Genomic DNA, 17,500 nt, shown 5'->3' with positions numbered 1-17,500 from the left:
AATCGAGTAAAATTACAACTTTAAGGTTTTCGAGGATGCTGAAAACGAAAACAATGTTTAAAATTCCAGGAAACGAATAGTTTCCAAGATATGAAGAAATTATAGTTTTAAAAAGTGGGGGATCATTTTCTCATAATTATTTAACATAAAATGGACACCCACTTTATAACTACTTTTTTAAGGTGAGGAGGCGTCTGTTATTTTTTTAGGGGTGGTGTTTATTTGTAATTATAGCCTGGTAGACCACCACAAAACCTACCTTAAGGAACTTGTTTTCTATAGGTTTTCGGGTGAGCAGAAAACGAATATCACATTTAAATTTTATACAAATAAGTACTTTTTCGGGTATTAAGATTATAAGACTATTCTTTGGTTAAAATTTTATGACAATTGGTGAAAAAACCCCTATATTTTCAAACCAATAAAATATGCTCAAATTTGCCTACATTTGTATATATAGTGTCCTGGCAGTCAGCTTCAGTTTTCTGCTTTGCCTGTCACTTCTGTGGCCTTGCCATGCCACTAATATATGGGGAGAGTGAGGTACACGCAGACATACTAATGCACATCAACATGGGTAGATTAATAATGAAGCTTGCAAACGTAGGCACTTGATTTGCACATCTGTGCGTTTACCCGAAATGCACTTTTAATGGCAATACAAATGTTTTATACATGTTGCACCGTTTTATCTAACACACACGCACACACACATACACATACTCACACACACGCACACACATACACACACCTGTGTAATGAGGTGGCCACGGCGCAACTTGACTGATATTGTAACTTCCCTACACAAAAGAAGGATGCTACCAACTGCAATCTATAACGATGACGTATTTTGAATCAACGTCTTTTACGCAACTCATGTCTTTTTGCACCCGTTTCTTTCTTTCTCTGTAACTTTCCACATGAGAAGCATGTGGCGAAGAAACAAAGTTAATGAATGATAATAAATACGTATAAAATGTGTTTAAGTTTCCGGAAGCGCAATTCTGTGAATACGTAGAGAACATAATTATGACCATTTTGAAAATGCTACCAGGTGTGTCTACCCTTCGTACATCCGTCGTCTTGCTGTCTGTCTCGGAGTCTCTTATGGCATTATTCGGAGTCATAAAAGACACACGCACACAACCCGACCCTCTTCCTCTCGGAAGTTGCACGCAAATGGAAAACATCAACAGACGAAAACTGTTTATCTTTTCCTAATCTGAATATGAGATGTCGACGCAGCTAAAAATGTTAATATCGTCTGACAGGGCAAAAGCCGGAGAGAAAAAAAACAAAACAAAAATAAAAAACAAAAAAACAAACAAACAAAAAAAAACAAAAACAAAAACAAACCGGGAAATCAGGAGACTTACTACGGAAGAGAAGGAGCGAGAATTAAGCAGGAAAAGGAAACAGTTGGATCTCCGGGCAATTTCGGCTTCTTTTTAAATGTATTTATCTCGACAGACTGTTTTAGTCTCGCGACCTCACCCGCGCGAATCTTTACCACAAGCCGACGGGTGGCAGGTTAGAGAGGAATAATGAAAGAATATCAACGACCGACGGCATCTGTTTTGAAGGGAAGGGGTTGTAGAAGGTTTTATTCTTTTTTTGATAACCATGTTTCTCCGCCTTATTTGCACTTTTTCAACACAAATGTTTTCCAAAAATTTCCCCCAAAGTTTATTGCTCGCGGGAAATTATTCACCTTATTCAATACTAGTTGGAGAAACCTTTTTCGTTAGGTGTTAATCTTCATATATTTGTAAATTAGTAGAAAAAACCTGTTTCTGCACGAGTTAATACTTTCTTTATTCTTTAGTCAATCTGACATCGCCGGTCAATGTCTGATTGACACAAATCACAATGAATGATCCAGGATCGTACGTATTTGACCACCCAATTCACAGCGAATCACTACACCTTGTTCTCAATCAGCCGAGAGGGCGTTTGATATCCATCGGTAACCACTTAATCACTGTTGCATCCATTGGTCGACCGTTCTTCTGGCAAGGCAATCAACTCATCTCTTCTTCGACTTGTTGGTTGAATAAATTGCGCAATACCTTTGTGTGTGCTTGGACAAACCTTTCACAACTTCGCATTCAACTGCCTAGACTTGCTGTTCTCGGTGTAAACAATTTGGCAGATTAACGAACAGTTGCGACTAACGAGGACGACTTCATGAAGACCTATTTTGAAGAATGATATTTGTACGATCTTTGAAGGAGTTTGACTCGCCTAACAACAACAGCAGCAACAACAGCATCAACGGCGGCGCTTGCTTCTTTGTTGTATAGGTTTACATTTTCTCAGACGACAATAACTTAATATTATATATATATATATATATATATGTAGTTTGAAATTGGTATATTTAGGCAGCATTTTTTCATTCAAGCAAATATTATTAAATACAACGAAGACTTTTTTTCTTATAATTCTTTTTTTTAATTTTTCAATTTTTCGTATTGTCTTTTTTGTTTCAAAATCAAAAATATTAATAAAGGATCCATACATGTTGCTGTTACGAGCGCTTTCGATTCGTCCATGAATCATCATCAGGTGTTAAAAATACAGGATTGCGAAAATGAGGATTGAAAATGAAAACTAAAATATATATAGTCAGTGATGAGTTAAAATAAAAGTCGATTAAGAATAAAAGTCGATTAAAAATTCGAGTGTTAAAACCAGCAAGTTCGTAGACACCATGTACGAAGTCCGTCCAACACGGACTACGCAAGACATTTCAGAACGTTACTACTTTTTTGAAATGCAATGTTATTTATATTAGGTTGAAGAGTTCTAATGTACGACGCTTCAAGAATCTTTAATTTTTTTTACATTATTTTCCCGTTGTATAATTTTTGTGTTGTCAACGAGGACCTTTCTAACATTGGAGGGGGGACAGCTATGTTCTTTTTTTTAAATGTTTGTAAATCGCGCTTGTGTCGTTAAGGTGCATAGTTATTCGCCGGGACAACGTTGTTGTTGTATGCCCAATGTATGTATTACTTTTGGAGTTACATTCTCCAATAGAGCATTTAAATTTATACACTACATTGGTTTGTTCCAACGCTTTTATCGCCGGTGAAGAGTTGTTTTTAACCACAAGGTTTTTTGTTCGAAATTTCCTATAATAGATAATAAATTTAATTTTAAAATTACTATCAACAGGCGTCAAGTATCTTCGTATAATATTTTTTATTGCATTTTCTTCGATTCTGAAATTAGGCGTCATTTGATTTTGGTAAAATATATTAATGGGGTTTGCATTGCGGTGTTGGCTAACGTTATTATTCTGGTTATCGGAAGATTGTAGCATTTTTTTTATTTGTTCATCAACAATGTAATTGGGGAAATGATTATTGATGAGTACTTGTTTAATGTTTTTTATTTCAATTAGCAATGCTTTTTTTGTGGAGGATATCATTTTAGCGCGATTTAGTAAATTGTTTATTATGGCTATTTTGTATCTTTGTGGACACTCACTTTTAAAGTTCAGGAGGCTAGAGTTTATGCTAGTTGGTTTTTTATATACAGATGTATTACAAGTGTTATTAGACGTATCAATAAGGACATCAAGAAATGGAATTTTATTGTTATTATTTAACTCTACTGTGAATTTTAAAATTGAATTTACGAGTGCTGGTTTTAACACTCGAATTTTTAATCGACTTTTATTCTTAATCGACTTTTATTTTAACTCATCACTGACTATATATATTTTAGTTTTCATTTTCAATCCTCATTTTCGCAATCCTGTATTTTTAACACCTGATGATGATTCATGGACGAATCGAAAGCGCTCGTAACAGCAACATGTATGGATCCTTTATTAATATTTTTGATTTTGAAACAAAAAAGACAATACGAAAAATTGAAAAATTAAAAAAAAGAATTATAAGAAAAAAAGTCTCCGTTGTATTTAATAATATTTGCTTGAATATATATATATATATATATATATATATATATATATATATATATATATATATATATATATATATATATATATATTCTCAAAACCTCCAGTCTTCACGGAGGAGAAACTAATACTTGCTGCTATGGTTTCAAATGATCTGAAATAACAGCAAGGGGAGATTTGATTCCAAATATTTCTTATATGTTATATCTCTCCTCTTTTGGAAATACGGTACGACTATGAATATCTGCAGTATCAAATAATCCATATATTAAAACCAAAGAGAGGAGAATATATGAGAAATATTTAGAATCAAGTTTCCCTTTGCGATTATTTCAGATCATTTGAAACCATAGCAGCAAGTTTCAGCCTCCTCTCCATCAAGGGCAGAGGTTTTGGGGAAATATCAGATATTTTGTAATGCATATGCGAAACTAGGAAAACAAATGACTATGATTCAAATATTTTATGGCTGTAAAACGTGCCAAAAATAGGTTCTGGCTGATAAATGATCCCCTTAATGTGTGACCTTAAGTGCAAATATCAAATAGACCACTACTCAAATCCAATCATTAGCTTTCCAACGAGCCTTAATTCATTTAATTCTGATAAATAGTCGCTGAGATTTCGAACTTATAAAATTGCAAAAAAGTGGCATATATATATAATTAGTTTTTTTTTTTTAAAAAAGAAATCCAACAGAGTGCTCAATTATAAGGAAAATCCGAAAATAAGAACGTATTATTTATTTATATATTTTCCTGTAAATAATATATATATATATATATATATATATATATATATATATATATATATATATATATATATATATATATATATGGTGAAAATAGTAATTAGTAAAACCTGAAGAGAATGCTCAATACTATTGCAGAGCAAATATGCGTTTTATTTTTCATTAACGTTTTATCTGTTCAGTTACATATGTTTCGGTTGCCGGACCATATTTACGATCCAGCAGCCTCGTCAGACCTTACAGAAATGGCTATTATTATTTGGAAGAACGATTTTAAAAGAAATACTTTCAGAGGAAATAAAGTCGGTCAATTTAGCTCGTATGTGCAGATCATCATATAATGATTAGATCACTGATAGAATTAAAAAGTATTTAAAGATAAATGCTCAAATTTCAACAGTATTTCTCGCGGTTAACGGTGTCCGAATTGATTAGATCTTATGGCTTATGTTGCCGGGTTCGAATCTTTCGGTTGGTGTTAATGTTAATCTTGACACCATATACTGATAATTCCTGTAAGTATGAAACACTAGTGATGTAGGTATATATATATATATATATATATATATATATATATATATATATATATATATATATATATATATATATATATATATAAGTGATCTTGTCTGTAGTGTTGGGACGATTAATCGGAATCAGAATCGGAAATAAAAAAAAAATCTGAATTTTGTAGGATATTGGACATCTTATCGAAATCGGAAAAATGTGTGTCTATTTTCCGATGCCAAAAACGATTCTTTTTATTGTTTTTGTTTGTTCTTGTTTAAAACTTAATCTTCCACGACATATATTAATGATGAAGAGATTAATATTTATTGATTTTAAGTTACTTGTCAAACTAAAATCTACAGATTATCCCTAACAAGTGTATTTTTACGTTTGCGAAAATATATGACCATATTATATGGGTTTGCGATAGTGGCGCCCCCTCCCTGAATGCAAACGATAGAACTCTATATTTAGAAATTTAAAAGAATCGGAATCGGTAATGGTATTGGAATCGGAAACATAAAACAGAATTGGCAATTGCATTAGAATCGGGAAAAATATTGGCATCGTCGTATCACTAATATAATTGTAAATGGGAAGTTATAAGTATATATATATATATATATATATATATATATATATATATATATATATATATATATATATATATATATATATATATTGCATTGAATTTAATCCATAGTTATTAGGCACCAAATAAGTAAGATCTCATGAATCCCAATATCTTCTTGCGACCTTTTCAACTTAAGCTTGAAATTTCTGAGATTTTCTAGAATCAAAACCATGTACTGGATTTTGATCAACATCAGAACAATCATTGCAGAAGACGGTTTAGCAGAATTATATCCTGATTTTAATCTTAGTAATGGGATATAAAAGTGGCGAAATGAATTTTAACCGTCTTATTATTCTTATTCAGTATATATTTTCACAAATGCTAGTATCATTATCTGCCTGTTATCGTTCATTATGAACCCCCCCCCCAAAAAAAAAACAAATAAACAAACAAACAAACAAACAAACAAACTAATGGAGAAATTCCATAAGTTTTTATGAGAAAGAGATGCAAATTAGTGATAATTGTCACGTGGATCAATCAATGAATAATTGAAATTTCGATCGGAATTAGCAGACAAAATCGCATCATTGGTCATAAACAACATGACATTATGTCCGCCAGGACTTGTTTCCAGTTCAGAGTTTCGAGTTTATACACACTCAAACCCAAGAAAGAAGAAAAAAATGTTTCCGTTAATTATGATGAACAGAAAAACATTTTTGGTGGTGATGGGGAGGGGGAAGTACTAAATATTGAGATCATACTTTTTATTGAAGATTATTATATAAACGTATATAATTGATTAATCAACAACTATGAACAAAACGCCCACAACAGAATTCTCTCTCTCTCTCTCTTTATATATATATATATATATATATATATATATATATATATATATATATATATATATATATATATATATATATATATATATATATATATATATACTGTTTTTAAAAATAATAAATAAATAAAAATTTATATACGTCCAAACAAATTAAAGGGCGACTTTCTAAGTAAATAAAAAAGAAAAATGAGCTTCGAGGCGGATCCAATATTAACCGTATTTATCGCTTGAAAATAACAACAATAACAAATATATATATATATATATATATATATATATATATATATATATATATATATATATATATATATATATATGACGGAGAAAGAGAAAGAGGGAGACAGAGAGAAATGAGTATGTAGAGACCATTACAAGACAGTAAATGAAAATATGTCGGTGTTCAGAAAGAAGATGAAAACAAGTTATTTTTAAATAGTGAATCTGACTTGGTTAATCAAAACTTCTATACACTGATCTAATACAGTGACCGTGATTCATGATAGATTCCGAGGAAAGACCTCTTTATCCAATTATATGATTACCTATGGATTGAATACCTCAATAAACAACGGGTGTTTTCCTCGATGTTTCTTCTGCGCTCTTCTTTACCTCGATAAGTAGGTCTTATAAAAGTTCGATTTTCACACTTCCGAATGGTTCAAATAATGTATAATTTCCTCCATCTCTCCCGAACAATTTCACAGTCTAATAATTCTTAACAAACAGAAAAATTTAGTGTTAAAGTGAGTCCACTGATTTACATAATCGCGATCCCCCCCGATTACTTTAAGCTTTCGGGCTCGTCTTATTCCTACAGGGGTGTTTTTTTATGTGAAAAAATCAACTCTCCAAAGAGGGCATTGTGAAATGGAACCAATAACCTGTATAGTTCCCCAGCACTCCCTAACAAACAAGGACCAGTCAACCCATAAGAAATCAATTATCTTTCCACGTTGATCTATTTTACAAAGGATGATCTTCCTCCCCCACTCTCTCTCAAGAATAACAAAATTAGCTAAAGGTACGGAAAAGTACTTACCAGACTATGGAAGTGAAGTATCGGTAACAGCCTCTTGAGTTCATGAAGCTTGTCTCCAATCAACTGTAGTTGGTCGCACGGTGCCACGTCTCTGGCCACACGACTAGTCTACAAAAAAGACAACGTTCCACTCATTTTAACCAGAAAGTTTTAAAGCATAGAAAGAAAAATATAAAAATTGATGTAGAAAGAAAAAAGGAAGAAAATTATGGAAATACATTTGCGTTTTCAATTCCCTTAAATATTTGAAATGATTTTTTTCCAGCAATTTTTTCTCGCTAACTTTTATGTGACGATATATATAAGTTTTTGCGCACATAAAAGTTATCCATGGACGCGCGTTTCTTGCTAAAGAGCAGTCGTAAGTATAACAAATTTCCTGTCTTTTATTTAATATCGTAAATTCCTATAATATTTCCTAGATTTACTTTCCCAAACAAGCAGGCGGTTGCAGGATATTTACTCACTCATTATTATGCCCCCCCACCTCTCCCAGTTTATGTCGTTACAAAATATTTCATGGGTTCAATTATTACACGCGTCCGTGATTATTTCATTTGATCATTTCGTTTTATTAACAGTCAACTAATTCTCATTCAGCATGTAAATAATAAACGCCCCCTTCCGTTTCGATATTTTGGTTCCGTCAATTTGATTGACTGCTCAGATTCGATCCACGGTTTAAAAGATTGCCTTTTAGAGCGGTTTCAGAATCAGTTTCCTAAAATTCACCATGACGTCTGTCATTAATCGCTTCGATAAAAACATGCAAACCTTTAATTATCACACATACTACAATACGACACTATTTTCAAACTGCTTACCGCGAACAATAAACATTTTTATGAACTTCTCCAAAACATACAATACAAATCTGTTCACTTCCAGTGAATACATAACTTTCCACATTGTACAAGTTTACTTATTCCGTAACGCCCATACGTAAAAAAAAAAATTGTCTTTTCTCACTGGCTGATAGCCAGTTGACACTATGGCTGAAATGTCGACAGTTAAAACATAACGTACACGGTTCTGTTAAATTTTATTCAACAGAAACACTTTAATTATATCTTCCCTTTTTTCTACATTTTCTTTTGACTATTTGAAAGCGCCGTTGTATGAATGCTAGTGTAACACTTTCACTTTTTGCTTTTCGCTCTCAATCATTTACATTGAAAACATTTTTATCCAAAACTTTCTTAGTCATATCGCAACAAGAAAATAAACTTTGTAATATTTTAAAAACATTTTCTGTTATTCATTTTGATGAAGTTTATGACTTCATTAGAATATATTATGCTTCAAATTTTCTGAATTTGGTTTATAGAGACCTCCAATTCTAACCACACGATCGCTGGCCATATCATTCTTATGTGACTTTTACGAAACTCTTGCTTATTCTAAAATTGAAGTTTTATTTATAGGAATTTCTTTAGAAGTCAAAACAGTTTATTCAAGGATTTCATTTTCAAACCGTGTCAAACTATCTTAAGAAATAAGTGAACAAAATCTCTTTTAAGTTAAAAATTTGCATTATAAACGCAAGTAGTTTTAACAAGTGGATTTAAAATGCTAACGCATATTTGTTTGCATATGTTACAACTAATAAACATTAACCAGATATGACTTTTCCAGGGCACTCATCGCCAATCACAAACATCAGCTAACGTAAGTGTCAAAAAAGCAGATGGAACTTAAATTTAACTCATTTTTCTTTAAAAAATTATTTATGTTGTAAATTTTAGACTTTGCTATATATATTGTCGTATATATTACTGTGATTTTTTAAATTTCTGTCACAAAAAAAATATTTTTTTATGCATTTGGTAAACGATAAAAGAACTGATTTATTATTTCAGCTTTTTAAAATATAGACATTTTAATCAATTACAATATACTTTGGTTGCAATTTGTAATATATATTTTAGGAAAACTGCATTTCCCACGAAAAAATGTATTTTGAATATAAATTCAGATAAAAGTGAATAAATATCGAAAAATTAATGAAAATCTAACCATTAGTTGATTTTTACTATTTTTATCAACAACACATGTATATATGCACCTTAAAAATGCACCTTAAAAATGCACCTTAGAAATGCACCTTAAAAATGGCTGCGTCATAAGAAAATTGTCTTAAGGCGTCCATACTCGATATTAGCTTCGCATGTTCATTATTCTCGCTGAAATACATTTATAAGAATCATTGAATTCAATCAAATCAATATTTATTTCAGTCTCAAACAAGGAAAGATTCGATAACGATAAACAAATAGTTTTAATATTTTAAAATACTTATTTCGGATAAGTTGTTTTTTTTTAAACTAAGGTAGTTGTTCTTTTAACGGACAACTCAGTCTTCGGTTTTCTTAATCTATGGAATGATGAAACGGATTAAAAGGATGAAAATGATGGAAAGGATTGAAAGGATTGCAAAGAAATATGACACGAAAATAGAAATGACATTTTTTGGCCAACGCACTGAAAAACGCACATAAATTTTAATGCTTTCAGTTCACATGTACATGGAAACACGAAAAATATTTCTGATTCTGATCCCATTTTTAATAAAATTACCTCAGTCTAGAAGAATGTCTCCTTCACGGAAATACTTCAAAGCTAATGGTTGCAGCATTTTCCAATACTTCTTCATAAACATTCAACCGTTCTTTTGTGGTTATGATGTAGGGGAAGTCTCATTTTTACACAGAAAATTTAATGCTCGTATATTATGAGTCCATTTATCTTTGAACTATTTTTAATATACATGAGGCATTGTTCGATTTTTATATATTTACTTTTAGAATTGTTTCATTCTTATTTTACCTACCGCTTTATAAAATAAATAACAATTTGACTCATTTCCGATACTAACATGGGAAATGCATTTTCTATTCTGCCGCTTTGAAATGGCACACATCAATTATATTAAATGTTTCCAGTTCATATTTATATACAAACACAAAACAAGGTTTCAGGTGAATTTCCTATTGAGGGATGCACAGGTAGTGTATCTCTCTCTCTCTCTCTCTCTCTCTCTCTCTCTCTCTCTCTCATATATATATATATATATATATATATATATATATATATATATATATATATGTATGTGTGTGTGTGTGTGTGTGTGTGTGTGTGTGTGTGTGTGTATATAATATTGAACCGTCGAACTGTCGAACAGAATAATTAGAAACAGCATACATTTTTGAAAGAAAACTAATACAATGATTACAGAAGATTGATTGGCCGCAAGCAAGGTAATGATCTAACGAAATATTTTTTCTCTCTTATCCATAGAATTTGCTAATGGCCATTGTACATAAATGCCCCGACATGATCAAGCTGCATATATTACCGGGGTAAACAAGCAATATATATAATATTACAATAAAGTTGAGTTTTTCGCTCTAACGTTGATATTAAAAGCCTACTTTAATACTTAAAATAAACTTCTTAATATACTCAGTCATATATATGCGAGCGACTACATGAAGGTTAACTAATTTTCACATCCCTTCGAAAAAAGAATGTTCATTAATTAATCATTCATTTTTATTTTTTATCATTAGATCATTGGTTTCATATAACTATTACGCTTAATTCTATTTATTCAGTTTCTACATTCTGCATAATTGCATAGAAGTTAGGACGAACACGTTTTAACTCATGGAAACGTTTGTATATATGTCTATCTCTTTCTATATATAAAAGTGACATTTTCGGTGTGTGTGTGTGTGTGTGTGTGCGTGTGTGGGCGCGAGCGAAAAGTCTCTACCAAACTTTTTTCTGAATATTTGATCTACAGACTTGAACTTTGATATGGTATTATGAAATGAACCTGGTCACATTTTTGATTTGGTTTTTATAAAAACAGCTGTCATTATGGAAAAACAGTTAATCTTGGCATGAGTAAATCAACCATCTTCAAAGCATGCGTACATACAAATTTTTAGCTTGAAATTGCTTTAGTTTTATCTTTTTTTTATTCATCCGGTGATAGGTCAGATGGAAACGACGGTGCCTGAAACGTTAAATAACAACTAGAGCTGGACCGCTGACTGTTTTGGTTTCGATTCCAGATGATGGCACTGAAATAATTTTTTTCAACTTTTCAAATCATTACTATACATATTAGGTCCAATATAGTAATCAATAGAGAATTCACTCTATAGTAATGACTACGGAATCTGCATGAATTAAAATATCATATTTAAGCGCAGTTTTACAACCGAGTTACGCTGGACGGCCTTCTAGCATACATACATACATACATACATACATACATACATACATACATACATACACACACACACACACACACACACACACACACAAACACAATAAAAATCTTTATGTTGAAAGGTTTTTATAAATTTCCAAACAACCTTTAAAACTTGTAAGGAAGGTACACAAAAAACAAGAAACCCCCTTATTTCATAGAGTTTCAAAGAATGCACTTCTTCTCATCAGAGGGAAGAGGTTCGCAAAATATACAATAACGTTTGCAGGTTAATGCATTAGAAGAAATGGTAAAAGTCCAATTGGAAAGATGGTAAATTCCAGAACAGGAAAAATCCGAGGTGCATAAATTATGAAAATATGTATGACAGTTTAGCTACACAGAATATTCCGCGTTTCCTTCTCGTGAGAATTCATCAGAATGAAACGCGGAATATTCTGTGTAGCTTAATTGCTATATATATATATATATATATATATATATATATATATATATATATATATATATATTCATAACTTACTACCTCGCTCTACCTATGTGTTGAGCACTGTTGAAGTAAATACTGAAAATTTACGCATGAAATTATATCTTCGTATTTTAATTTATGTGATTAAATTAAGTAATATATATATATATATATATATATATATATATATATATATATACTTTATTTAAATGTAATATATATATAGTTATTTAAGTTTTACAAACAAGTTTTATCGTGTTTACATGTTACAATTTTCACGACCGCTAGTTTCCTGTCCTGCCTTGCGGTGTTATTTATAATTTTACTTGATTATATACATGTGTACTGTACTGTGCAAATGTGTATTTCAGCGGCGGAAATTATTTGACAGACAAAAATTTATAAAAATTATTTATTTTTATATAAAACACATTATTATACCCTAAGGCTGAAATAAAACCCGACAAAATTTATTTTTTTTATCATTCTTTCAACATTTTTTATTAGACTAAATGTACCACAACCGAGACCGCCATCTTGTTTTGAAAATTTGGCCTTTGTAGAGATTGCCAGATTAACCTTATTGAGGACAAATTTGACCTTTTTTTACGCTCTTGCATGGACTATGGTTCCACGGAAGAGCGTAATAAAGGCCAAATTTGGCTTCAAAAAGGCCAATCTGGCAAGCCTTAGAAATAATGTTCAGCTCTCGTCAGCCATCTTGTAGAAAACAAGATAGCTGACGAGAGCTGAACATTATTTACGTGTTATCATTAACGGTTTCGCGTTGTGTTGGGCTTGAAACCGACGGTACCAACGTTTTTCTGAATTTCTGTATAATTAATAAACAAATATTTAGCTCTTATATCGAAAACGTTTTTCTTTGTAATCGAGCACTTTGTCGGAACTCTTTCCCCAAAATACAGTAAATATATATATATATATATATATATATATATATATATATATATATATATATATATATATATATATATATATATATATATATATAGAGAGAGAGAGAGAGAGAGAGAGAGAGGGTGATGTTTGACGCCATTATTAAAACTGACCAAGTTGAACACCGTGGGAACATTTTAATGAAAGGAAAAACGAATGATAAAATTAAATGCAATTTAACTTCTACCAATCAGAGTCATATTTTGTGAAATTTTATCAAAATCATCAATACTTTTTTAGGGGATACCGAAAACACCAGATGTTACGCGTCCTGACAGATAATCCAGTTTCTTTTCCCCTGCCCTCCGCCACTCCTCTACCGACACCGTCCCCCTATCCCTCTTGTAAAATTATCTCGTGCAAACGGTAACACAGCTGTTACTCCCTCACCCCCGTTTCGTCCATTACCACCACCCCAATTTCTTTTCACGCCTTGATTTTTTAATTACTCTACCCTGCCGCCATCCATAGGACGCTGGCGTCACAGAGTCTGAAATATCGCTCTGCATTAACACTTCAAAAATTATGCCAATAATTTCCCCCTTAGAGAGAGAGAGAGAGAGAGAGAGAGAGAGAGAGAGAGAGAGAGAGAGAGAGAGAGAGAGAGAGCGAGAGAGAGAGCGAGAGAGAGAGAGAGAGGGGGGTGGTATAAAAATAATCTCCCAATTTTGTGAATTTTAAGGGATTAATATTATTTCGTAAGTCATAATGATGAAATGCCCTTCCAACTGTAATGATGGCGAAGCCATTAACCCCCAACTATTGCCATGCCCATTGCAAGAATCACTCAGTTTAATGAGGCTCACTCGTTAACAACAATGCAATCCAGACAATTTTCCTAAGGAACGCAATTAAATCAAGGTCAGCAACAACAAAAGTTTACACTGCCATTGAAGTAATAAAAATATTAAAAACGAAAAACTGATAAATTTGTGAACCAAACCAAATTGCTATTCGAAAATATCTGCAGGTGAATATCGAATGTTAACTTTATTCGTGAATGGAGATATAAACGATTTTAAAGGAAAATTGGGACATTTAGTCCCAAACAATATATATTTTGATATTTTGACTCATCTAACCATATGTGGCGTATTTGCTTTAAAAACAACTTAATATTTAATTAAAAAAAAATTAACGCATTTAAAGTTACGCTAATATTGGACTGTGAATAATTTACTTTGTCGGCCATGTTATGTCGTCCGGAAAACACACTATGCAACATACAAATATCTGTGCGTGATGTTGCCAAGCTAATCAAAAACCTTGATTCCAGTAAAGCAACTGGCCCCGACGCCATCCCAATTATAGCGCTGAAAAAGCTTCAACCAGAACTAGCTCCCATACTTATAAAGCTGTTCAAGCGTTGTCTTAAGGGGAATTACTTCCCAACATCCTGAAAAATCTCATCGGTATGCCCTGTATTAAGAATTCAGGTGATCGGTCATCTCCCTCTCAGTACAAACCAATAAGTGCGTCATGAGTAAGTTACTTGAATCTGTGTTAATAGAGAAGTAGTCAACTACCTCAGCAAAAATAACCTTCTTAGTGACATGCAATATGGTTTCCTTTCTGCTAGATCTACAGCAGATGTGCTTACAGTTATTTCTTATAGGATTAGCGAATCTCTCGACGGACGCTTCTTTTCTAGAGCAATTGCTGTTGACATATCAAAGGCCTTTGGCATAAAGGTCTACGTCAGAAGATCTCCAGCTAGGGTATAGCTGGAAATGTCTTTTCAATTATTAAATCATTTCTCTCATAAGAGTAATGGTTGATGGGCATAAATCAAAAGCTCATAGTATTAATGCTGGAGTCCCTCAGGGGTCCATCCTGGGTCCAACTCTCTTCCTGATATACATTAACGATCTTCCAAATCACATCCTTAGATCATTCGTAGACATTTTTGCTGACGACACTACCATCTATGACAGCACACCAAAGGCTGTAAATGACCAAGTTCTCTCTGACTTTCTCTCCTCTGATCTTGAGCATATGGTACAATGGGGATAAAGTGGCCTGTTAATTTTAATGCATCTAAAACCAAGCTTCTGTCTTTACATCATCTACGTTCTGATCCCCATCTGGCATCACTTGAAATGAATGGCTCTCGTCTTGGGGAAGACTCATGTTTTGACAAGCTTCTGGGCTTGACCTTTACCCTGATCTAAAATGGAATACGTACATCAAATCTGTTGCCAAGGTTGCTGAAAAAATGATGGGATCCTTCTATCGATTCAGTAGATATCTACCTGCTGATGCAATAATCTACCTATATAAGAGCCAGGTACGTCGAAGGATGGAGTATTGCTGTCACATCTCGGCAGGAGATACTAGGAAGACCTTATCTTGCCTTGCCATAGTTCAGAATAGACTTTGTAGCCTTTTCTCTTCTTTGCAACCTCTTTTTCACAGAAGAGATATTGCGAGCCTGACTCTGTTTTATCGTTATTTTCACGGTAAGTGCTCGTCTGAGCTCCAAGCTATAATTCTCCCTCGACAAACATTCACGAGAAACACTCGTTTGGCTGTAAACACTATTAATAATTTCCTCCACTCTTTATCTATACCTAAACCTAAATATAAATTCCATGAACAAAGCCTCGTTCTTAGAATTGCACACCTATGGAACTCTCTCCCGTTAACCTACTTTCCAACTGACTACAATATAGCCGTCTTCAAGTCCAATGTGAACAAGTTCTTTATAAGCTGTTCTCCTTAAGTAATTCAATTTTACCAAACTTACACTTCTAACGATTACCTTGTTATTGTTCTTCGGACCAATGTACACTCTTTAACCCTTTTCTATCGAGTGGCCTCTGGGCCTTGATAAATGGTGGTTCCTTTGTAAAAAAAAAAAATAAAAATAAAAAATAAGATAGGCTTAAGACCGAACTGGAGGGATTTCATTTTAAGATAACTAAGGTACATATACTTGGTCCCAGCATATTAAACTTGAATTCTATCCATTAATTAAAAAAGAAAAATCAAATGTAATTCTTTGATATGACGGATGGTCCTTATTTTACAATTAAAACCTTCCTTATGGAAGTCCCTTTCCTCTTCGGTTGTAATCCTACTTCCGTAAACAATAACATGACCCACATATGATTACTTACGGCCAATATTAACATAACTTCACATGCTTAAATTTTCTAATAAATATTATTTGTAAAAATAGTAGCACGATATTTTTCCTCTAATTATTTTCTTCTCTTTCTTATACTAAACGAAATCGGGAACATTTATACATTTGCATTTTTCCACACCATCACCGCCCGTATTTATTTTTCATTACAATAATATTTGGTATTAGTTCTTTTCAATTGAAAGTTTAAAATATTAAAAAAAAAAAAAACCTTCAAAAGTTTCGAGCATTTTCATTGGCTGTTCAGATACGTTCATCATATTAAGGGATTATCGAATTCACTTATCCTCTAGCAATTGATAACAACTACGACGGAAAAACAACATGGTGTCATCCCACAACACAAAAAACGTTCGGATTTTTTTTTCTTTTATAGAATAGCATTAAAGATTCTTCACCTTCACATAGATAATTGTTACATTATTTTTATAACATATATTGCAGTGTAGCACTACAATTTGTTTTAATCGGGAGAGAGAGAGAGAGAGAGAGAGAGAGAGAGAGAGAGAGAGAGAGAGAGAGAGAGATTTTTCCACTGCTGGCAAATTGTGTAAACAATACATTTTATTTTTTGGTTAAATATTATTATGTGAGAAATCGGTGCCCGGAAAACTCGTCCCGGGAAAACTCGTCTCCGGAAAACCCGTACCCGGAAAAATCTCCCTTTTTTGCTAGTTAGGAAAACTGGTCCCTTATTGAATAAATATCGATGGAAAACACATTTTATTACCGTTCTTGAAGGAGATATTGTTTTTAAAAGAGACTATGCACCCCCATAATATTAAAAAAAAATTTTAACTCTTGCTTGAAAAAAATAAACTTGATCACGGAGTCAAGATACGAAAAACGAAACAAAATATTTATTTAAAAAATACTCTAGTTTTAACACTTTTTGTCATTACGAAACAAAATAAAGAAAGAAAACACGTATTATCGAAGAAAGCAATTATTTTATTTAGAAGAATTAATTCAGTTTCAATAATTCTTGTGTTATTACAAAACAACAAAAAAGAAAACACGGTCTTATG

General features: G+C 32.4%; 1 protein-coding gene across 1 annotated transcript in view; it reads right to left on the bottom strand.

The window, feature by feature from the left end:
- Nucleotides 1–17,500, bottom strand: part of LOC145249631 (uncharacterized) — a 256,817-nt gene that overhangs the window by 127,832 nt on the left and 111,485 nt on the right. Inside the window, exon 3 of the mRNA XM_080111378.1 lies at nucleotides 7,662–7,769. Within this exon, the coding sequence (XP_079967504.1) occupies nucleotides 7,662–7,769 (108 nt within the window). The remainder of the gene's footprint in view (nucleotides 1–7,661; nucleotides 7,770–17,500) is intronic.

Source organism: Euprymna scolopes, chromosome 28 (assembly GCF_053919585.1).
Source record: "Euprymna scolopes isolate OS-2025 chromosome 28, ASM5391958v1, whole genome shotgun sequence".
In the NCBI taxonomy this organism is placed as follows: domain Eukaryota; kingdom Metazoa; phylum Mollusca; class Cephalopoda; order Sepiida; family Sepiolidae; genus Euprymna; species Euprymna scolopes.
The sequence above is the reverse complement of the archived record's forward strand: the minus strand, read 5'-3'. Positions and strand labels throughout refer to the sequence as shown.